Source organism: Mastomys coucha, unplaced genomic scaffold (genome assembly GCF_008632895.1).
Source record: "Mastomys coucha isolate ucsf_1 unplaced genomic scaffold, UCSF_Mcou_1 pScaffold7, whole genome shotgun sequence".
NCBI classification, from domain to species: Eukaryota; Metazoa; Chordata; class Mammalia; order Rodentia; family Muridae; genus Mastomys; species Mastomys coucha.
In genome coordinates, this window is record NW_022196913.1 from 36,899,578 (window position 1) to 36,924,549 (window position 24,972).

Below are 24,972 nucleotides of genomic sequence, written 5' to 3' on the forward strand. Positions count from 1 at the left end.
AGGAGGAGAGGACCTCGGCCCTGTGAAGGTTCTGTGCCCCAGTGTAGGGGAATGCCAGGGCCATTCCCTGGGAATGGGAGAGGGCGGGGTGGCAGGCATGGGGAAGGGGGAGGCAACAGGGGTTTGTTTTTGTTGTTTTTGTTTGTTTGTTTGTTTTTTGGAGGGGAAACTGGGAATGGAGAAATTTACATGTAAATAAACAAAATATCTAAAAAAAAAAAGAATTTGGTTCTTTGTGTCAGGATTATATTGATCAGATAAGGTTACATTTTTTGTTAATTTTATTTTTCTCCTGTGGTCTGTTAAAATGGGCCATTTGCTCACAACTCTGAGGATGTGTGCGCTTATATGCAGGTGAGGGTGTGAAATTAAGTGATTATTTTTAAAGTGAAAAAGTCTGTATGTCATATACATAGGTTTGACTTGTATCCTCCTAGTTGGCTCTGCACTGCAGTAGAGAAAATCTGGTCATTATGCTTTACAATTTGCTACACTGTTGGCTGTGAGCGGGTGGAAACCTCTGTCTGCCAATGTGAGCACGGAGCCCTCTTAGCCTCTCCTGTAAGGAGCATTGTTTTGAGAATGGCAAGTCTGAACAGATTGGTCCAACAAGGAACTAAACCTGGGGAGGGAGGAATTGGCTCATTATCTAATCTTTTCTTCCTTATGGCAGGACCAGGGCCTTAGTAGTGTCAAGTGCTTCAACCAAGCCATGTGTGATGCTGTGAGACACATGTGGGTGTTAGTCAAGTTTGCACAACAGCACATTCTGCAGTGAGAGACCATTAACTGAGTAGGCAGAAGGAAACTGAAAACTGTCACAAGAAAACAGTGACCAAAACTGGAACCTGGCTGGTGTAAACTTGGCAGAGATGGGCTTGGCATGAGTATGTGTCTCACTATAGAAATGTGTGTCCTGTTGCCCAAGAGGCCAGGTGCTGAGTTGATGATTGAATGATAAGATTTTGGACAAATATGAAGGTTTGGAGTGAAAGGATTTTTTTAACAAGTTTTTGAAATGCATTCATAAAGGCAGACCATGTGCTATCTTTTGAAACCTTAGAGAAACATTTTTTTTAAATATAGAGTTCAATTTTATTAAACATATGGGTAATCTCAAAATTATCCAGAATAGTAAAAGTAATTGGAAAATAATTAAAATTCAGAAAAGCTTCAGGTGTGTATCCAAGTTCTGAGAAACTCTAATATGATATAAAATGGCTGAGGAAATTTACAATGAACAGGTGTGTAAAGTAATTGAAGGGGAAAAGTTCAGACATTAATTAGCAAGAATTATGAATATCTTTGTTGGATTGTTTTTCTCTTAAATTGACATGTTTAAGCATATGTATAAAGAAATATTTAAATTATGAATACAGACCCCAATTCTTACTCATGGAAAGTAAACCTTATAATGGTTTATACTTTTGCCATCAATCACTGGATGAAACGTAGAAGGGAAACAAAATGGGGGTCTAAAGCAAAAGAAAATATGATTTTAAATAATTTTGGAAATTTATCTAGTAAGTCTTATAGTAGTGTCGAATTGTCCATCAAAATCCAGCCAAATAAGGACACATATGCTCAGAGATTATCTCTGCTTAGAACTGGAGAAAAGGGTCAATAATGCCAAAAGTCAGACCCTGAATCCTGTATGCGAAAGTTTTAAGTATTGTGGAGAACATAAAAGAAGGAAAAATCAATACAGTTAGAAAACAAATAACGACTATACACAGAGGATATCATGTGACAACAGGACTGTGCCAGGAGTTGGGACAAGACAGTGAATTTACATGTTCACCAGTTAGACAAGACTAGTTTTATTTTTTATTTTTTTAGAGTTCACAGAAGGCCTGGAGAGATGGCTCAGTGGTTAAGAGCACTGACTGCTCTTCCGGAGGTCCTGAGTTCAATTCCCAACAACCCCATGGTGACTCACAACCATCTGTAATGGGATCTGAAGCCCTCTTCTGGTGTGTCTGAGGAGAGCAATGGTGTACATTAAATAAGTAATATTTTTTTAAAAAAATCATAAAAATTAAAGACAAAAAGATGCATAAAACTTTAGAATTACACAGAAGCCCACTGCACTAGTGTTGGTGGTGTGAAGTAGAGTACCTTCACTCAAGGTGCTGTACTCAGTAGACCACTGAGTTTGGAGAAGTGAGTACTAAGCACAGCTGAGTACTGTGCATGTTAAGTACTCCATGACAAGCCCCAAAGAGGTGAAAGAGGCCTTAGTACCAGAGCCATGTAAAGAAGCTGAAAAGACTTTGGGGAGAGTATTCAGAGTTAGAAGAACCTAAAAGAGCATCTCATGAATTCCTCAAAATGTCTAAGAGGCTGTAAGTTGAGTATGTTAAGGACAATGAAGAAAAGCCCCCTTGAAACCGGTGATAGAAGATCTCTGCTGTACTCTGGTAGAAAGTTCATCAAGAACAGGCTGTCTCTACAGTAATTAGGGGTGGGATGATATTGAACTATATGATCTAGCTGAGATTCCCAGAAAACACAGAGAATGCTTTCTGCTTTCTTCTTGCCTCTTATTAAACGATGGGGGTGGTATTTGAGAATTCTAACTTCTGCAGACATCAAATGATCCTAACACTCAGGAAAAGGCACTTCCTTAAGATTTAAAATATTGACACAGAGGACTACTCCACAAGATGGCAGACTAGAAACCTCACCACTGAAACTCAGTAAAAGAGAATAGTAAAGATAATAGGGTCTTATGGGCCTATGCAAGGGACAAGGCATGTAAACCAATTTATTAAGCTGGAGGGAGATCTCTGCAGGAAGCAGGTGGTGAAGCTGAGATTAGAACCCAAATAGACGGCCTCTCCACACCTGCCCACGGCTTGCAGAATAAAGCCACGCAGGTAACAATGGTCAAAACTATAAGGAAAGGGTTGCTTTCCATCTACCCCAGATATTCAGGCCTAGGAAAGTTGCAGAGTCTGGGCATTGTCAGAAAAACACTTGTAATCTCCCTTTCTCCACAGGCTAGAACCCCAAGAACACTGAGGTTGCAGAGGTTAGTGCTTCCCACTACTGTACAAGACCATGAGGACCCTACTAGAAGCAGAGAGATTGAAGAACTTCATCTTCCAACACACAATGTAGCTGTGCCAGCAAGTCCTTCCATATGTGTTCTTTATCTCTTGTATCTTCTATCTGATGTCTACTCTGTCATAAATGTCTAGTGGTGGCTTTGCTTTTGTTTGAACACTGTTAATTTAGGTTTTAGGGCTGTTGTTTGTATCTATGCAATTTACTATAAGGCATTCTTTGATATACTTCAACCACACCCCATATACTCGCCTCTTTTATTCCTATTTCTTTTCTTCTTTCATTTGTATCCCCCCACCTGTTACCTCTTAATTACAAACTTTCATCACTTTAACAACTTCAAAAATCTGTGGATCCTAACAGTATTTTACGTTCCCCACTCCTAGCTACTTTACCCACCTTGAGTTTTTTTTCAAAGCTAATCTAATAATCCTTATCTTTATGCATACTATCTGCCCCCTCAGTCCTAACTTTATCAACTAAAACCAGGGCATACTCCAAACAGCAATAGTTACTGAAGACAAAGGGTCCATTGTTGTCAATTGACTAGTACAAAAATTGCACGGTGGCTGCATCAAGCAGCTATGGGTGCACTCCCAATTAATATCCTACCCAGGGAATAATGTGCAGCTTACAGCAGGCGCTCAAGGCTCCTAATCTAGGCAATGATTTTCTAAACTACAACCAATGCTTCTACATCCAAGTTCTACTTGAATAATGCAAATATTTCAATTGAAGGAATAATTTTAATTCAATTAAAAGGATAATTTAAAAATGAATCAAGCAAAGAAGGCATACCAGGTGTGTAAATCCCAACACAACACAAGAACCATACAGGACGAGGAGGAGGAGGAGGAGGAGGAGGAAGAGGGAAGAAAGAAAAACAATCCAATTCTCAAAATATTAACTCTACAACAATGACAACTAGTGAGAGTGAGTTATATGAAATCCAAGATAATTCAAAATAATGATTATAAGTATGTTCAAAGACACAAACAGCTGAATGAAATAAGAAATATGATGGATAATATGAACTAGTCATTCAACAAAGACAGAAATGCTAACGGCAAACCATTCTAAAATGTGGAAAGTCATATATACTCTACACAAGAGTCTAAGCAATAGAATGGATCAAGAAGGGGACAATGTGGCTGAGCTTAAAGACAAGGTAGAGAACATGGACAACCTGACAAGGACAGAAGTAAACTAATAAGAAGAGAGCAGTGATAATTTATACACAATACTCTAAGAAGACCAGGTTCACGGATTACTTGGATAGAAAAAAGTATAGGAAACATTTTCAAAAGAATCATCACTGAAAAATTTCCAGAGTTAGGATACAAGATGTCAATCCAATAGGAGATATTTGGTACACCAAATCATCAAAACCAGAAAGAACAAAAAAACCCTCATTTGTCATATAACAATTAAAACACTAAATTTACAAAACAGAGGAAGTATATTCGACATAGCAAAAGAAAAACACTATGTCATAATAAAGTTGGACCCATTACAACAATGATCAGATTATTCAAGTGAATATTAAAGTCCAATGAGCTTGAAATGGCACATATCAAGTTCTGAAAGATAACAACTGTTAACCCAGAATATTATACCCAGCAAAGGTATCTGACATAGTTGAAGGAATTAAAGAAAACTTTTAATGATAAAAATAAACTAAAGGAATTTATGGGTACTAAGCTAGCTCTCTAGGAGATTCTTGTAAAAGGTTGTCTGACTGAAGAGAAAAATAAATCCATCCATAAGTCCACAGAAAATAATAAACCATGTTAGAATAATATTAAGCAAGAGAAGAGAGGAAGGAAGGAAAGAAGGAAGGAAGAAAGGAAGAAAAGGGAAAGAAAGGGATTTTGAGCAAAGATCAAATCCAGGCAGTCTGCTGAAAAGCTGAACTAAACAAGAAACCAGGAACTTAAAACTCTTTCCTAAGACCTCAGAAATGCCAAGGACAATGAATCAGAGACCTATTCTGATAAGAGGCTGACCAAAAGTCAAGATAGAGTGGGGCTTATCTGGAAGGACTTTGGGAGCACCGTCTTCATTTAATGGAGTGAGTCTCAACATTCATAGGAAATCAGTAACATTTTTAGGAAACCCATATTGTCAGAAGCATCATCTCTTATATTGAAGTAGCTGAATATAACTTAAAAGCAGCAAGGCCTCTGCACTCTCACACTACTGAGGAATGGGACTAGGCTGAGAGACATGCAGGATTGCACATGCACACTTGCTTCCCTGGGAGTGGATGAGAATGATTCAGAGGCTGAATGCAAAGCCTAGAAGGCATAGCCAATATCTACAGCACTCAACTGGAGACTGAGTAACCTCGAAGCCAAAACAACTGCACAGCTGCTTGGACCTGTGAGTCTCCTGATTCCTTTCCTCTTCTGGCTATCTTAACCTGTCCACCACTGTCCAACAGAAGTTTGTGCGAGGGAGGCATACCTCTCCTCTGCACTCATAGAAACTATACTCTGAGAACAAAATCTAGTGAATGCGCAAGGAGAAAAAGGGAGGAGCCCAGAAGACTAGCAATGAAACATGAGATCTCTACAGCATGCTCCAGCTAGTGTTCTCTGATGACAAAATTGAGGTGTAAAGGTGAGAGGTATGGATGTGACAGAGGGAGTCAGATCATGACTTACAGAGGTAACTTTGCTACTGCTGGTTCAACTTGTCACAGAAATTGCAGGAAATGAGAATCAGAAAGGCCATTCTGCTGGGAGAGTCAAGGCCCCAGTGTCCTTGGGAGCAGTCTTCTTTTCCACGTTGTGTCCACTCTGGGGCATTCCTCATTGGATTTGAGAGGACAAAATTCTGCTTTAACAGTCCAGTCCCCAGAAAGGAGTCTGGGATGATATGCTGGGCTAGTGGATGGACACTTTCTGATATGTGCATTTTCGAGCAGAGACTGCCTTCAGGGGAACACAGAGAGAAGGTGAGTCAACTCCTAGGGACTTGAGTGTTCCTTAGCCAACTCAATGAAAAACTAAAGGAAGAAGCTAAAAATCATTTTTTTCTAGGAAGGATTATGTGAGATTTTGTAGCCAAGAGGAATGATTTTATCTGTGATTTCTTATAAAAGACCCACACAGAAGTAAGGTAAGATCCAGAAAATACTGACTTAATCAGTTCTATACACCAGAGGCTAGGAGGGCACACTTAAAACTTAGAATCCCTATCTTCTTTTTTCTATATTTATTTGTTCAAGACCAGAAGCTTTTTAGTTAGCATAATGGATATCACAGTTATTTCTATTTGGTAAAATGAGTAGTTTCTAAATTATGTGGACTGGCTGGAAAAGCAGCACATATATTTGCACCTTTACACGAAGAATGGGAATATAATACATTGGGAATATAACCCATGGTCTTCCTGCTCAACTACTAGGTTCATGCAATTGATCATCTTGCCTTAGCCTCTCAAGCAGCTGAGAGTACAGGCATGCACCATGCTAGTCCATAACAATCTACTACTATGTATAAAGAACTCAAAGGCCCAGAAGCCTAGGCTCTTAAGAGTGGCTCTCAGATCTTATTCCATTGCCCATTGTCCAGTCATTCTTTGGGGATGCTGTCACCTGATCCAGCCAGACAGTTGAACCCTGGTTCAATAATCTTTGCAAGTTCACTCGAGGTAGAATACTGTCATATCCATGTTGGGTGACCCCTCCATCCAGGACACCTACAAAGGCTCTGAGAACTTAGAAAGCGAGGTCTTGTCTAGACTAACATAGCAGTTTATCTGTAAGTGTACCGTAAGTGTATCCACCATCTGCACGTGCCTCATAATTCAGCCTATGCTGTTCTCGTATCAAATTCCACCCAGAGGGCAGGTTGCAGGAATCAGAGGGGAGTTCTGTTTATTACTGTCACCATCTTCTAACTACTGGAAGCTTTTAGTTACTCCAGAGAAGACTGCCACGGTCGTGATGTCCCCATATCCCTTAGTTTTATCTGAGCACAGGACGTAAGGCTAGTGCGGCATGGTGACTGTTCTCAGTTCTCCTGCCCAACTGTGCTCATCACATTAGTGATCCAGGACTCCTGGAAGATTTCAACACTGGTTACTTAGCAGCTCTCCTCTGCTGGAGGGATGCTTGGTGGCAGCACCATTGACTGATGTGACTGGGGCTGGAAAAATCCTGAAGAGCTTCAGGGAGGTTATTTACAGTGCTGTCCCACCACGGGAGGCCACTCTCCCTGACATATCAGGTCTTAAACTTGTGTAAGAATATTTAGGGAAGTTTCCAGAAATAACGATGAGTGTTGAAAGACCCATGAGCCAGCTAAATACAAAGGACACTCTTGTATGAGACTATATTTATACCTAGTGATGTTCTGAGAAAAATGAAAATAAGTTATTGAAGAAACCTGAATTAGGAGGTGTGGAAAGAAGCTACATGCAGGAAGACCCCCAAGGAACCATCTTCTTCGGACTAGGATCATGAGGCCAGAATGGTGATGCACTTTCCTGGTATGGACTGGAAGTCGGAAGGGTCTGATGGCCTCCTTCTGTAGCATAGTGAGAAAGATAACCCTGTCTACTCCAGTTCACCCTGGGAGAGGGACCAAAAAGGACAGGAGAAAACTTGACTGGCCCTCAACCTCAAGTGGCATGTCCTTGAGATTGCACACTAAGAACTTGTTCCTGATGAAGAATGGGTCCATGAACACTGATGTGGTTGGTGAGTGAATGTGGCTTCCTCCTTGTGAGGAACAAGTCAGGTGACTCACCTAAAGGGTCAGGCCTCAGAGACTGGGATCAAGAGGGATGTGAGATTACTCTAGTGAAAAATCACAAGGCTCTACTTCCACCTGTGATAAAGGGACCAGAAAATACATGCCCTGGGTAGGGACTTTGCAGCTCAAAAGCACACCTCTACAGGCCTCAACCAGTTCTGATGTTACCCCAACTGTGCATGCACATTTGGGAGCTGAACACTCTGATCTTTAGAGTAGACACTCAAGCCCAAAAGACATCACCACAACCCATGGTAGGGCAGCTACTCAGTACTGAGGTTCCATGCTGGGGAGTTGTCACTGGCAGATGCTAGGGGTCATGAAGCTGTGTTAAAGAGAGTAGAGAGCTCTACCCCAACTCTCTGGCCCTAGACAATTTACATATACATACATGTGTTGTTCAATATTTTTGGATCAATGGGAAGAAGAGCTGAACTCCTACACTGGACCAACCATGTCTTCAAGTGGGACGGCTACTTTTCTCCTGTGAAGGTCTCTGCTAGTCACATAGATGCTTCTGGAACCCTCACAAATATGAAGCTCCTCTAAGGTACCTTGGAGATCATAGTGTCAGGTATCATCAGATGGTCAAAAAGGAGGGGAATCTGTGTTGTGTTAGCCAAGGCTTCTTTATTGAATAATTTAAATCATTAACAAAGATAAATAAGAACAAAGAAAATAAGATAGTTCTTTAATACACATATATGACTTACAGTGCACCTTCATAAGGCAAAGAAGTAAAGCCAAATGTTCCTACCACATTCAGAAATAAAAATATACATGACAGTCACTACACAATCCACTTTTAGTTCTGATCTGCATGAATGAACCTCTTCAGAAGGACACACTGACATCTGTAAGCTAGGGTGACAGCAAAATGCGCACATGTCCAACTTCTCCACACAGGCGTTAGGTATCTGCTGTTCTTTTGAATGTGCTTAAGCCTTCCATATATAAAGATCACTTAAAGAAACACAGCTCACCAGAATGGGACAAGAAAATATGTACAGCACTTCTAATTTGAGAAACTGCATACTTCAAGTTGCACAAGGACATGGCGTGAATCTTGAACCCAGAATCACCTACCCACTTCCTTGTGTCACTGAAGGCACTTTGCCATTTGGAAAGAAACTTTTCATCTCAAAAAGGTCACAGAGGAGTTGATGTGCAGCTCACTGGTTTAGCATGTACTTAGTGTGTGGAAGGTCCTGGAGTCCATTCCCAGCATGAAAAGAGAGAAGGTAGGAAAGAAAGAAGAAAGGAAGGAAGGAATAAGGAAAGGTAGGAAGAAAGAAAGGAAGGAAGGAAAGGAAGGAGGATGAAGGAAGGAAAAGGGAGACAGGCTGACTGGTTCTTAGAGGAATATCATAATGAGGAAGATGGACTAAATTCTAACTTAAGAAAAAGAAATAAGTGAAGAAAAATTTAAAAACAAGCACATTGTCTGAGCTGTGGAGATGCTGAACAGTGAGCTTCAGCCAGCATGGCCCACAGGGATGGCAGGGCTGAGCCTACCCACCACAGCCCACAGGCCCTGCCCTTCCTTATTTATACTTTTACAAATAAATTTTCCAAGTGAGCTGGCCTGGAGCCCAAACTAAACAAGAAAATGTATGCACATTGCACCCCTTGCCCAGGCAAGGGAGTGACAGGGAGCACGCAGAGAAGAAGGAATGAATTAAGAGCGTAACCCTCATTTCCTTAGTATAAAATCCATATTTTGATTCCAAAACAAGAAAATTGACTATGCTAATTTCCATAACTATTCACATGTTCTTCAAAATACTAAAGTACACATGCCTATTTACATTTTAAAGAAAGAAAATAAATTAATACCAGTTGGGCAAAAAGCCACCAAAAAAAAAATAAAATAAACTCATGGGTCTTGACATATGTGTTACCTAATTTAACCTGTAAAGCTTTGCCCTAAGCTATCTTAGAGAAAAATTTATTCCATTTTTTTATGGAGCAAATGGGAGCATGAGCTCTTTCCCCCGTGTTCTTAAATATCAACTGTTTTTGGGTAAGTGTTGATATCATCCAAACTCTGAACATGGACCCCTTCCTTCTCAGCTATCTTCAGGCTATTTCTTTCTGAACAGCACACGTGCTGTGTGCTTTGTTTCTTAGCTAAAGAAAGCAGCAGCTCCATGCAGCTTCAGTGGAACTAAGAGAAGCCTCCTGTGCATGAAGAGGGTGAAGGAGAAAACCACACCCCAGATCCTGATGACCTCTTGGAAAGTGGACGTCAGAAGCCACAGAATAGCCACGGTCACAGAACTGGCATCTGCTTTGCTTCCCCAGCTTTGTGAAGCACCTTTACCATCAGAGCTGACATGATAGGCTCTTAATTGGAGCAACCTCACATAGGTGTGGAGTGAGGGGACAGGTAAAGCCAGACTGATCATCTCCTGCACCACTGTAACTCAGCCTGTAATCGTCAACTTGGTGACAGAACTCACCTCAGCTTGTGCATAAAACGCTCTTGCTAGAGTGGGGTGCCCACCTTCCAATCCAAATGTGCAAGCTTAACTGCCCACTGGAAGATCCACTCTCAAAGCAGTCTCCTCTCTAAACCTCGAAAAACATAAACTAAAGCAAACACACCCACTAATTGTGGGGTATTATGGAAATTCAGGTGGCCAAGATCTCATGCCCGTATGTGACCTAAGCTGTCCTTTCCACGTGTGGGAAGCCCAGGTGTATAGCAATGTGAGTTAGAATAAAAGTTGCATGTCTTGCTGAAGATCTCTTCCCCAGGCTCGGGGAGAGTCCATGCCCAGAACTGAGAATGCCCTTCTATGCAGGGTGTCCAACCAGACCCTTGTGTCCCATCTAGCATTTGAGTGAGTGCCAGCCTGCTGTGGTCAAGGAGGATTAATGTGTGTACTGGCTTGCATTACTTTCCCCCATGCTCAGTGAACAGCATCCGCTAAGTTTAGCATAGTAATAGAACATTGGAGTCAGAGCTTCTCCACCTGTCCCAGCTTGTTTGTGTGTCTCTGTGTGTGTGTGTGTGCCTGTGTGTGTCTTTTCATTTTTAACAAAGGAAGAGGGGGAGGCAGAAGAAGAAAGAGAGAAAGAAAGAAAGAGAGAGAGAGAGAGATTGAGAGAGAGAGAGAGAGAAACAAACAAGCAAACAAACAAAGAGAGAAAGAAAAAAGGAAGGAAGGAAAGATTTTAAGCTTAAAGGGGATATTAAAAACCAACCTTGGATGAGTGCATGGGCCAAAAGAAAGGAACAGTGTCTGTGTGTCTGTGTCGCAGCCCAAGAACACTGGCTGGAACAAGCAGAGTTTTACAGATAACACAACAGTGAAATGATACTGGCCTTCACTAAGTGGTACCTACTTCCCCTTTGCTTCAGAGTCAGGCATGAAAAGGCAATGGCAAGGTGTTAGCTATTGGTGGGCATGCTTATGGCCATGAGGGTTTGTGATTAGTCAAGGGCCTCAAGTTGGCCCCCAGTGACAAGGCCACTTGGTTATTCTTACCATTGCAATTGTGACATCAACTTGTGGCTAAAACTGGGGGGGTGTGGGGAATTGTTTGGCTGAACTAAACTCAATGGCCGTTTGGAAATGAGAGTCTGAATGTAAGTGAAATTTCAGGGGGCTTTGCAAAGTCTTGTCTTCATATAGAAATGTTTTCCCTGGTTTGCGTTCTATGCCCCAAGCCATCCTACTCCCTAAACTCCACCTATGGTAGTGCTCGCATTCCTTATCAAATATCTGACAGCAAATAGCCCATGAGCTAGGAAATAAGAAATTTGCAACCAATGCCAGTCATGGTACTGTGTGCCTTTAGTCTTAGCACTCTGGAGCAGATATAAATGGATTTCTATGAGTTTTGAGGCCAGCCTGGTCTACATAGCAAATTTCAGGCCAGCCAAAACTATATAATAAGGACCTTGTCTCAAAAAAATGTTTGTAATCAGAAATCAGTTTTGCCTTACCCTTATAACCACTGACTCCTATGAGAATTTGCAAGGTTTTAAATTTGTGTAGCTAGGATTAAAGATCTTTTAAGTACTTCAGTTTACCCAGAGGCTGGAGCCACTTTCTAGACACTGACCCTGGATATCGAGCATCGTATTTCCCCTGAATGCACAGACCTAGCTCCTACTGGTGACACCCAGGTCTTGAGAGAAGCTCTTATTGGGTGTCTTTTGAAGGTTGTCATTTTAAAGAGTAACCACAAATATGTACCTCCCCAAACCACCGTGTTTAATGGGGATGAATTTGCACATTAGACCAGAGCAAGAGACACTCTGTAAAATGGTGGGGCATGAATCTGAACATGGAATCAGCTACTGGGTAGAAACTGTTGCACTTGAGAGAGAGTTCAGAATATGTAGAAAGTGCCATGTTTGATGGCTGATCTTGCCTTAGACGCCTTATGTTCCTGCAAGCTAATAATCCATTGAATTCACCTTATTTCAAACCACAAAAAAAATGCAAATCAAAGGGTCCAAATCTTAGAATTTTCCTGGCAATACAATTGCCCACTTGAGAAACACAGTGCACGGACTAGAAGTCGTTTTCTCTCCTCCAATGCATCCTCCAGATTTCGTGTCTCAAGCACCACTCTGGGAGTCCAAGAAACAGCTAACATACCCGCTGCCCCACTAACATCCCAAACTAAAAACAAACATTGAAACACAAGAAGCCAAGAAGGCAGAGAAACATCTTCCCCTCTGTACACTAAGTGGGATGTGGGCATCTGCCTGCGCCCCTAGGGAGCAGCCCTGGGTCACCCACTGAGCACAGCAAAGCCTCTCCAAGTTCAAGTTCAAGGCTGCCCATGCTATGGCTGCCAGTCATCCCAGGGGTCAAGGCACCAGAACTGCTGATTTTTCCAAAAGCCTTCTCAAAGCAGCAGCAACCGCAGCAGTTTTCCTGCAAAGCAAACAAAATACCAGTCTTGTTAATTCAGCAGGACTTTAAAATTGTAATTAGCTGGTTGTGCCCCTTAGGAAAACCACAGAGGACTTTTCATAATGTATGTGTGTATGTGTGTGAGACAGAAAGAGAGCGTTTGACAGATTCCATTGCACACCAGGGCTGGGTTTTTTTTTTTTTAAGTCCCTGTGAGTATTTTAACATTATTTGCAATGCTGAAGGACAAGGCCCTCTTTGTTTCATCCGAAGCACAGCCACTCCTGTGCTCTTGTCATCAGTCCACGATCAACTCCATTTCAGCATCAAAGTGAGCATTTGTGCTAGGCAGGGAATTTGGTCACCTATCATGTAGGGGTGGGGGTGGGTGTTCCACTGACCCTCCCACAGATGCCAGAAGCCACAGAAGCCAAAGTCCATATAGAAAGTTGCCCCAAATAATTGTGTAAAACCTACATACAAATCCCTACATGTTTAAAATCTTCTCTAGGTGGCTAACAGTGCTAGCAATATAATTGACACATGAATAATCATACCCTACTGTTTATGGAACAGTGATAAGGAAAGAGTTGGAATATACAGCACAAACACAATTTTTCTCTGTAAATATTTTCTATCTTCACTTGAATGGTTCCAAAGATAAAAACCACACAAGGTAAATTTGGAGGCTCTGACAGTACTCAATTAATACAGAAGTAGAGGCTCACAGCCATCCATTGGACTGAGTAAAGGGTCCCCAATGAAGGAGCTAGAGAAAGGACCCAAGGAGTTGAAGGGTTTGCAGCCCCTTAGGATGAACAACAATATGAACTAATTAGTACCCTCAGAGCTCCCAGGGACTAAAACTCCAACCAAAGAGGACATATGGGGTGACTCATGGTTCTAGCAGCATATGTATAGCAGAGGATGGCCAAGTCGGTCATCAATGGGAGGACCTTGGCCCTGTGAAGGTTCTATGCCCCAGTGTAGTGGAATGTCAGGGCCAGTAAGCAGGAGAGGGTGGGGTGGTGAGCAGGGGGAGGGAACAAAGGATTGTTTTATTTTATTTTATTATTTTATTTTCTTTTTTCTTTTGGAGGGGAACCTGGGAAAGGAGATATTGTAAATAAAGAAAGCATCTAATTAAAAAAAAATTTTTAAAAAGCCACACAAGAGAAGGAGTTGACTGTATATCCATCTCCTGAGGGTATACAGGCTTGTATGCTGTTACTGCCTGGCCTAACCACTGAGCTACATTTCAATTTTTATGCCTCATAGATGAGAAAAGACACAGGGTTAGGTATGATTAACAGAAAGCCACCAGGTTTGTTTTAAAGGTGTTTTATTGGTGCATCAAGAAACTTCGAATGGATTGAAGGGGACTTATGTGTCTCAATTTACATTATAAACTGTGCCTTGTTCATAGGACTTACATCTCTTTCTTTTCCATAAGAATAATCTTTAACCACCAGGTTTTTTAAAATAAATATTTAATTTAAACATTAGTTTTACATATAAGATCTTGCTAGAAACCTCATTCATCTTCTTATTGGGTTTGCTCACTGGTAATACCTACCTACCTGCTCTCTCTCTCTCTCTCTCTCTCTCTCTCTCTCTCTCTCTCTCACACACACACACACACACACACACACACACACACACACACCTTCTCTTTGTTTTTGTGGTATGGTGCTGAGAATTGAACTTAGGGCTTTGCACATTCTAGGTAAGCACCATGCCAATAAGCTGTAGCCTCAGCTCTCTTTTATAGTTTTATATTTTGAGACAGGTTTTAATAAGATGCCTGGCCTGACCTTGAACTCATTCTACAGACTAAGCTGGTCTGGAGTTTGCCCTCTGAGTTAATACTTTAAATTTAATTATTAATTTAAAAATAGGGGTTCCATAATAGTCTCCATGCTTATCAAACATGAGGCTGGGTTCTACCCCTAGAGCTGAGAATAAAGAGAAATCAATTGAATAATGAAGCATGTAGGTTGTGTAGATTGGCAGATCTGAAACCATTCCACTTGGCCGGCAAGGAGGCTCACACAGGCCAGGGAAGACTGAAGGAACCCAGGGAAGGGAGGCTGGCAGCCCACAAGACCATCAGGAGGCAAACCTGCCCGGTCTCAGTAATTCCAGCAGGGTGTACCCAGCTGTACGGTGTGACCGGCTCAGTGCTTCCGCTGCTGTCTCTGCATGGTCTGCACTGTCTTCCATCACACTGGGTTCAAAGTGACAGCTTTGGCATGGAAGGATTTTACCTCCTCCCACCACCATTTCCTCTTCATTCTTTCCCCACAGACCCTGGCGACAGGCCCGTCTTGGAATGCAACCTCCTGTCACCCAGTACGTTCATTCCCACCAGGCCTCAAAAGTGACTCCAGGACTCTGTGGGAAGGTGGTTTGTGGCAAACCCAGGGGGTTTGTGGTGGCTGGGGACAAAGCTGCTTCTAAAGGAAAGGCTGGAGGAGAGCAGAGATGGGGACTAGCACTGCCTGGTGCCCTGACTCTTCACAGCTCCCAGTACAGGCCATGGCTGAAGGCTGTCACTTAGGCCTGGGGCTCCTATGGACCTTAAAGTCATACCTCCCTCTGCTTCCTCTCTTTATTGCACTACAGTTTTTGACAAACAAGAATGTCCTGTACACACAAACCCTAACCCTTCTTGACTGTTCAGAGAATCTTACCTAAATGACAGACACTTAAATAACTCTGATACAGAAGGCTGTGTGTTTTTCAAACCCTGGTTTGAGACTTTGACTATGATGTACTGATTTATTCCCTCCCCATCATATTCTCCAAAAGACTCAAGGCCACCTAAAAGAATATATCCTGGCAGACAGACAGGCAGTAACCCTGAGCCCAGAAAAATACAGATCAGAATGAAAGATTAAAACCAGTTAAAACTGGAGTTACTGCTCGGTGTTAGGATACTTGCTTAGCATACATATGGCTCTGGATTTGTCTCAGGCACCACAAGGTGAAAGAGAGAGAGAGAGAGAGAGAGAGAGAGAGAGAGAGAGAAGCTGCCCACTGCAAAAATATAGCCTTGTGCAGTTGTTAAAATGAAGCTATAAGAATAACCATAGACTTTCTAAGATTAGGGGAATATCTCCTCTTAAACACTAAATTTTGGGATTTTTAAGTCTCTCAGGTTGGTGTCCTATTGTTTTAAGCCTTTTCTAGAATTTTCCTTCAATTCACTATTCGTATAAAAAAAGGCATGCATAAAGCCACCCCTTAATAAATCAACCCAACTGTGTCAATGTGTGCAGTAGTGATGTGTGTAGTGATGTGTGTGCAGTGATGATGTGTTTAGCAATGTGTGCAGTGATGTGTGCAGTTATGTGTGTGCAGTAATGATGTGTGCAGTGATGTGTGGGCAGTGATGATGTAGGCAGCAATGATGTGAGCAGTGATGAAGTGTGCAATGATGATGGATGCAGTGATAATCTGTGTAGTGATGATCTGTGTAGTGAGGTGTATGCAGTGATGTATGTTCAGTGATGTGTGTGCAATGGTGATGTGTGCGGTGATGTGTGTGCGGTGATGTTGTGTGTGGTGATGTGTGTAGTGATGTGTGTGCAGTGATGTGTGTGCAGTGATATGTGTGCAGTGATCTGTGTGCAGTGATGATATGTGCAGTGATGATGTGTGCAGTGATGTGTGTGCAGTGATGTGTGTGCAGTGATGTGTGTGCAGTGATGTGTGTGCAGTGATATGTGTGCAGTGATGTGTGTGCGGTGATGTGTGTGTGGTGATATGTGTGTGGTGATGTGTGTGCAGTGATGATGTGTGCAGTGATGATGTGTGCAGTGATGATGTGTGCGGTGATGATGTGTGCGGTGATGTGTGTGCGGTGATGTGTGTGCAGTAATGTGTGGGCAGTGATGATGTGTGCAGTGATGATGTGTGCAGTGATGTGTGTGCAGTGATGTGTGTGCAGTGATGTGTGTGCGGTGATGTGTGTGCGGTGATGTGTGTGCAGTGATGTGTGTGCAGTAATATGTGTGCAGTGATGTGTGTGCAGTGATGATGTGTGCAGTGATGATGTGTGCAGTGATGATGTGTGCGGTGATGTGTGTGCGGTGATGTGTGTGCGGTGATATGTGTGCAGTGATGTGTGTGCAGTGATGATGTATGCAGTGATGATGTGTGCAGTGATGATGTGTGCAGTGATGATGTGTGCTGTGATGATGTGTGCGGTGATGATGTGTGCGGTGATGATGTGTGCGGTGATGATGTGTGCAGTGATGTGTGTGCGGTGATGTGTGTGCAGTGATGTGTGGGCAGTGATGATGTGTGCAGTGATGATGTGTGCAGTGATGTGTGTGTGGTGATGTGTGTGCGGTGATGTGTGTGCGGTGATGTGTGTGCGGTGATGTGTGTGCAGTGATGTGTGTGCAGTAATATGTGTGCAGTGATGTGTGTGCAGTGATGATGTGTGCAGTGATGATGTGTGCAGTTTCTTGGTGTCAGAGAACAAAGCCAGGGTGAGAGGCAGCTGCTATGTGGAGGAATGTTTTCAGAAGCCTTTAGCTTCTGAAACAGCAGGGTATCTCATGCTACTGTCTTCAGGTTAAGGGTGCATAGCTTCAGTTGAGCTATTTTGTTCTCCCAGGCATCACTCACTGCCTCTGACATTATACAACTGTAAGGGTGACCTGAGATAATTTCTGTGCAAAGTCTGGATCCCACTCTGCTAGGAAGTCTCAGGGCTCTGTGTTATCTCAGAGGGGCCACTCTGCAAGCTGTGGCACAGAGCTATCTACAATCCACACAATAGGGAACTGTACTTCCTCCACTGGGACATGGTAAAGCTGAGTGAAGAAAACACAATAACCTGATTGGAGCTTGTCAGCTCAAACACTCTCTGTTTCCTCAATGTCCACACAAGAAATACCCAATTACTCCATTCACGTAATCAATCTACAGACATCACTCAGCAAACAGTTTCAAGACCAGAAAATCACATTGGAACCAGATTTTCCTGGGGTGCAATCTCAGTTATCCCCAAACAAATATGATTTTATTTGTTCCCATAGGAGAAGATGGGAGAAACTTAAGACCAACCTTTTAAGTAGGCTCCTTCCATGAATTATTTGGTCGTGAGGTTCAGAACACCAGAGTTGCAGTTCTTCTAAGGAAACAAGAGGCATTGGGGAAGAAGGATTAGAACAGTTTTCATCAGTTTCTGACTTACTGTAGGAAGGCATGAGAAGAACTGAAAAATTTCCACTGGGTTCATGGTGTTCTCCCAGAGACACCCAAGAGGATAAAATTCCTAGCAGCATTCTGGTAGGAACACCTGACCTCAGCTACTGTAACGTGCCAGCATCACTTCCCTTCCTTCTACTGAAGCCAGCGTCTACCCACTTACTCCCTCATTGGATTTAATTTGAAAATGTATGTTTGCTCAAAGTCCACTTTTGTAAAACAAAGAGCCAGTATTCATGTCACTGGGGCATGACAACTAAAGAATACAGCTACTAGCCAGGCAGTGGTGGCACAAGCCTTTAATCCCAGCACTTGGGAGGCAGAGGCAGGCAGATTTCTGAGTTCAAGGCCAGCCTGGTCTATGGAGTGAGTTCCAGGACAGCCAGGGCTACACAGAGAAACCATGTCTCCAAAAAACAAACAAACAAAACAAAACAAAAAAGAATACAGCTACTTTCAGGTGAGATCAGGGTAGTAGATAGAGGGATGTTAGGAGGCATTGGAAGATTTAAGAGGACAGACAAGGCCTCAGATGGAGACTCTACAACCATTGTAAAGGAGGTGATATTGAACATTAGTCTTAGTCAACAGAATGCAAGGTGTTAAGGAGTGGTGGAGACAAGACTGGCAAGTAGGGTGTATTACTACAGCTGTGGCTGCTGGTGTGTTGTCTTGGTGTGAACAGTGGGAGATGTGTGAAAACTTTCTGACTGTAGATTCTTATGATAAGTTTGGATCTTAACTGTCCCTCCCCCAAGCCCATGTGATAAATAAAAGTGTAGCCTCCAGCCTGTAGTGTATTACTGGGAGGTGAGGCCCTGGAGGGCATGACTTTGAGGGGATGATAGCCTGTTCTTTCTGCCCTTCTCTTCCTGGCCACAAAATGAACTCTCTTGCTCTATATTTCCATAGGTCCAATAGTAATGAGATTATTGTTGCGATGCAAAATTAAAAAAAAAAAAACTTATCACCAGAACTTCATCATCTCATATATTTGTTAGAGTGCTGGGAAGATGACTAGTACAGAAGTTAGAAATGAGGAAATCCTTTGGAGCATGAGTGACCTATGGTATTTTACATACACTAGGAGAACAGGATCTGTTAGCACATCTGAGAACAGGAGGAAAGGGAGAAGGAAGATTTGTTCTAGGAGAAAAGAAGCCACATTACCCTTAGGTACATTTCTTTCTTCTGGCTCCAGAGCACCAAGGAATTTTGTAGGAGGTACCTGGTGAGTTCTGAAAGTTGAGAGGGCTGTTTATGATGGGGATGTGTGGCATATTGTTGGGGACATAAGACAGAACAGAATGATTGTGTGTCATTAGAGTCTAAGCCAGAAGACAGAGAACTTCCAGGCCTCAATTTCTGAGAGAGAAAAACATACTTCTTAAAAGAAGATGGCATGTGTTCGACTGATCAAAAGCTAACTAAGAGCTTTTGAACATAAAACAATTAAAAGAGATAGCAAGAAAACACAAACTACTTTAAAATAAATGGTTAAAATGGAAGTTTTGATCAGAATTAAAATTGTATTTTAATACAAATGTAAATTCTTATATTTTTTGGAGAACATATAAGAACCAGGTTATTTCAAAAGTAAATCTGGGAAAGTTTAGTTTCAACACAAGTTTAGTATTCCTAATCCAAAATTCTGAAATTTGAAATGCTTCAAAATCTAAAACGTTTTGAGTTCCAACAACGTGACTCATAAGTAGAAAAACCCACACCTGACCTCATATGCCATGTAATGATCAAAATGCAGGTGCGCTAAAAACATTGTATACTCTTCCCTAAAGATATATGTAGAAGGTGTGTATGAGACAATAGGGTTCCATGCTAAGATGGGGTTCCTTTCTTAAGATATCTTATTTACGTATATGCAAATATTCCAAAATCTGAAGATATCTAAGATCTGAAACTCTTCTGGCCTCAAGCGTTGTAGATAAGGGTGTTCAACCTGTATTTCTTTGAAAAATAAAATGTAATGGTTGGATATTGGGACCCAGGAACACTAAATTTATATAGTATTAGAGTGGATCTGGAAACATGTTTCAAGCCCTTAGCCACCCATCAAAAGAGTGGGAAAGCTCTGCCAAGACTCCGACACTTCCCTGCTCCTCCTCAGTGTACTTAACAACAAATAGGGATAGTAATAATACCAGGGTTATTAGGTCAGCATGAGGGTTACATGTGTTCATCTTTGTAAAGCAGTTAGATTCAGTGCCACGGTGTAAGTACAACTTTAATAACTAGATGTATGCACAGACATTTGAAAAATTATTTTCTTGTAATATCTATTTGCCTCGGGTATTACCAGCTGGGTAGCATAACACAAATGTGATTTTGTAGTTGTAGTCCCATGATTTAAACTATTTCTAAGCATTTTTAGCCTGTATAGTGTCATTAATTCCTTGCTGTGGTTTCTATATTGTCCTGACATGTCAATGTGTATTTAGACTCCTGGTTAAAAATACATTGGTGGAAAAATGGGCTCAAAATAGATTGGTTGTCCTAATAAGCAGTTTATGCAGTCTGGGTGAGGTACTGCCTAGGTAATGAGTCTATTTTTATTTGGCATCAGTACCAATTATCAAGGAAAGGTATATTCAGACACAAATAAAACTCAGTACAGATGCTGAATTTAGATGTAGATTTAATTTCAATAAAATGTGGCTGTGGAAAAAGTGAGAACCTGACACACAGTCATTCCAAGGTTTGCTGGTCTGAGAGAAGTTCCTTTCCAAACCCCAGGGAGTGTGGACAATGAGGAGGAGAGCAGTAGGAAATGGAAGAGTAGGGAGTATGTGCTATCCCAGGCATGGCACCAGCCACCCAACCAATGCATTCATTAGAGACATTCTTACAAGCCTGAAGCCAGAAGGTGGAGTTTGCATACTGCCTCCATGTTCCTCCATCCCAGTTAGGCAGCCTACGTGTTGAGCAAAGTTACTCAATGCAGCAAATCTGCTTTTGGGTTATCTCTATAATCTATGGGTATGTAGAAGAGAAAAGTATATGAGGCAGAGAAGCCTAGTTGGGAGTTGACTGAAGCAATTCAGGGAACAGGGGTCCCAGGCTAGAGCAACAAGGCATAAAGAGAGCTGGAGATATTCCTAATGCAATTAGAACATACAAGGTACAGAACTTGTAGATTAATCAAATATGAAATGGAGGACTGAGAGAGGAAGGAAACAGGAAATGCTCATGAGCTGACTATGCCTCATAATGGACGCTCTTTTCTCGAAGGATGGTTGAAAGTGACAAGATGGAGAAGAGTTTGGCTTCGGGCTGAGAAGACCCAAGTGGAAACATTTAGGATACAAGCAGACATATAATTCCAAAATTTAGAGTCTGTCCCAAAAGGACAGATGAGGGTGTCGGGACATAAAGATTAAGGTGATTGGAACAGATTTCCCCCAAGAGATTAGCATAGTGTGCTCAATTACCCTCAAAAATACTTCAGTTTTTAGTCTCCAATAAAAATCTCTTTCACTTATGTTCAAACATATGCTCATTCCAAGCTTAGTATTATAACTAAGATCTGGTGCCCAGAGGAGAAGAAAGTATACAAGGTAAATAAAGAATTTAGAATTGTAAATTTTTTTTATGGAGAGAGTTCTCCTAAATGTACTTTAGCATATCTTCTCTAAACTGTGTTTGTAAAGCCCAAACCATATATCTGTATACTCGTGTGAGTTTTTGGTACAATATATTTTACAACAGATACAGTGATTTCATAATGCTAACAGTAATCTATGAGACATACATAAAATATAACATTAATATCTCAATAAAAAATACTCCAAGCAATATATTTCTAGTACAAGTTTTGAGGCTGTCAGCAAAGACATTAGGAGAAATCTCATTTAAAGCTAAGTTGACTGTCACATTTGATGAGACAGGCAAATGGGAAGCAAAGAAGAAACAGGAAACATGGTCACCTGTGCACTCAGCCTGGAGTGGAGCTTGTGGTCTGACAACCAGGGGTGCTTGAGAGCTTCGCTGGCACTTATTCTCCAACTAAAGGGAAATTTAGATCATGTTAGAGGAACACACAGAATGACGCCTGCATCAGCAGCCTCTCTCTGACTCTAGTCACAGGTTTTGCTACAATGGCTAACCCACACTCAAGCTTGTCTTCTGGAATTGTGTGGTATGAATATGTCCAAAGGTGACCATCAGCTCTAACCACAGTAACAACACTGGTAATTCAGGCAGGGCAATAATCAAATTCTTATTAATAATTGAGCATTTTTCATGTATAAACAATTATTCTGTGATATGACATCTGAGCTTCATAAATTGAATTCTTAACAGACTATTGAAAAATAAATGTACATTTCTTATTTGTAAGAATAAAATGCTATAATAATTCTTAATGAACAGAAAAGCAATTTAGGTGGGAAGTCATTTGAATACATCTGCTAACTTTTGAATGTAGGAGTTTTGAAGAATTTAGAACAGGAAAAGTTACCACAATTATAATAAAACATATTAGATTACTTTATAAAGAAATTGTGCTCTTTTGGAGATGAAGAAAGGTTTACAAAATTTGAAAAAAAAATAACATTAACAGTATATTACATCCTAACTCTATCACTTATAAACTTACTTGGTTGCTGATAAATACCACACTAAAATAACCTTTCAAATTAAAAATGGATTGTAACAATATGGAATATGCATCTGCAAAAACATCAAATATTTCCAAGCAGTCACGAAGCTTCGATGTGGAGGATTGCTTCAGTACAATTGCTTTATTAAATGCCAAATATTGAAGTGTAAGTCTTCATTTGCAAGAAGTTATTGAGAAGAATCACCCTTACAGGGCCCTGAACATGCAGAAATTATTAAAGCCTCCTCAGCCCAGCAAGCCCACATGGTTCTACTTAGTTAGCATCCTAAGGTTCTGCTCTTGGGCCCCCTGACCACTCCACGGGGATGGTGTTGAAAGATGATTATTCCTACACTCTAATGAAAAATGTTTAAGATCTACTAAAACGTTATTAAGATTGTACTTGTAACTGACTTCTCATAGTATTTCAGGTTCATTTTTGTACCCCAGATATTTATTTGATGACAGTGATATTTGGCCTGAACTTCAACCAAGTGTCGACTTGAGAGCAAAGTCAATCGTTCATCTGTTATCTTATAGTTCTTGGATACTTAAGAGACCCCAGACTGTGGGAGTGGGCAGGACTCAGATGCCTGGCTCCAGAAAACTCACTTCTGGATCTTTCTGCCCTAGTCATTTGACTCCATGGCTCTTGGCTTCTTTCTTACATGAAACTGTGGTGGTTATCTCCACATATAACAGGAGTAATCAGAAGTTAAAAATACACACATCATACACACACATACAGTTTACAGTAAATGCGAAGTTTTTCATCCTCCAAAGTTCAAAGAAGTTGGCATTTTTCCATCTCTATATTGTCTAGGATCCATAAAGATAAAACAGTAACAACCTTGGCTATTATTGTGCCTAGAGGTCAAGGACAAAGAAGTTACGTCTCTAAATTGCTCCTCCCCCAAGACTGATGTTTTTATTAGGCTAAGTCTCCTCATCCTTTAGAGCGGTGGTTCTTAACCTGTGGGTCATTATCCCTTTGGTAAACTTCTACCTCCAAAAATATTTACATTATGATTCAAAAACAGTAGCAAAATTACAGTTATGAAGTAGCAATAAAAATTTTATGGTTGTGGTCACCACAACATGAGAAACTGTATTAAAGGGTTGGGGTCACAACAAAATAAATGACTATTAAAAGACCGCAGCCTTAGGAAGGGTTAAGAGCCACTACTATAGAGGCTCATATCTGGCCTCATTGTTCTATGAACTACTTTGCATCATTTCTTTCTAAAAGACATAATTTGCCAGACTGGTGGTATCTCCCTTTAGTCTCAGCACCTGTGAGATAGAGGCAAGCAGATCTCAATGAGTTTGAGGCCAGTTGGTCTACAAACTGAGTTCCATGCCAGCCTTGACATATTTCCCAGGGACAGACTGCTTGTTAAGTGCTTACATGAAAGAATGCCCCTCCTGGTATCATAACCTATTATCCAGGCTCCTATTCTCTCTTACACCCTCCTCCCTCTTCCTTCACAATCTTGTTTATTAATGGGCCCAAATGCTGCAGAGAGACTCAAGCAACTGTTATTGGCTCTGAAGACCTTAAATGTCTTCAGATATCTACTGTCATATAATTTAGATATAAAGCCATCTAAAGTGGCTCGTCAGTGTCCATCCCACTCTGTGACACTAAAATCAAGCCCCTATATCACACTTGTTCATCTGGTAAATTTTTAATTAATATATTTTTAGCATGAGAGAAAAACATAAGGCTGTATGATAGCCTAGAGTGTGAGCTTGAAGGAAGATCGACTTAAGTTTAATGTCATTTCTCTCCGTTCCAGCAATGTGACCATAGGCTAACTACATACTATCTCATCATGAAGAAGTCACAACACACACTTCTCCCTCTGGGAATTAAGGGCTATGAATAAAAGAAGAAATAATGTCCGAAAGGCAGATGACACTGTCTGGCCCATAAATGTTTACAGACATGGATGGACTGAGGCCAGGTCACCTGAGGCTGACCAGAAGGGCTTGATTTCGGGAACTTTATTGCAAAAATCAGAAAGAGACAAGTTCCGCAGTGCCATCCAGCCTCATGAGTGAACAGTCCTGGGCTTGGGTAGATTGGGTCAAGGAGTCAAGCTTCACTGAGTCCAGAGCTGGCACATGCACTACAGATGTCACCGAGGGAATGGAACCCACTAACTCCACAGTGTACCCTGCACCAAGTCACCCCTTCTCCCACAATGTGAGATGGACTTGCTTTACCTCTTCTCCTTAATCAGGAGTTTGGCGATGAACTCCTTGGCCTCCTCTGAGATATCCTGAAATTCTTCATCTTCTAAATCCCACCGGCATGCCAGGATGTTGGTCAGCGTCTCGGCATCATTATCGCCCAGAAAGGGGGACAAGCCACTGAGTCTGCAAGGCACAGAAAGGGGGACAAGCCACTGAGTCTGCAAGG

At 41.5% G+C, this 24,972-nt stretch overlaps 1 protein-coding gene across 5 annotated transcripts in view; it reads right to left on the reverse strand.

Annotated features, from left to right (window-relative positions):
- Positions 1–8,442: 8,442 nt before the first annotated feature.
- The window catches only part of Mylk4 (myosin light chain kinase family member 4), a 103,373-nt gene continuing 86,843 nt past the window's right edge, over positions 8,443–24,972 (reverse strand). For all 5 annotated transcript variants that reach the window (XM_031358078.1, XM_031358081.1, XM_031358080.1 and 2 more), the window contains 4 exons: positions 24,777–24,929; positions 21,874–21,952; positions 17,789–17,855; positions 8,443–12,730 (listed from right to left, as the gene is read on the reverse strand). In XM_031358078.1, coding sequence (XP_031213938.1) covers positions 17,814–17,855; positions 21,874–21,952; positions 24,777–24,929 — 274 coding nt within the window. In that variant the 3' untranslated portion in view covers positions 8,443–12,730; positions 17,789–17,813. The remainder of the gene's footprint in view (positions 12,731–17,788; positions 17,856–21,873; positions 21,953–24,776; positions 24,930–24,972) is intronic.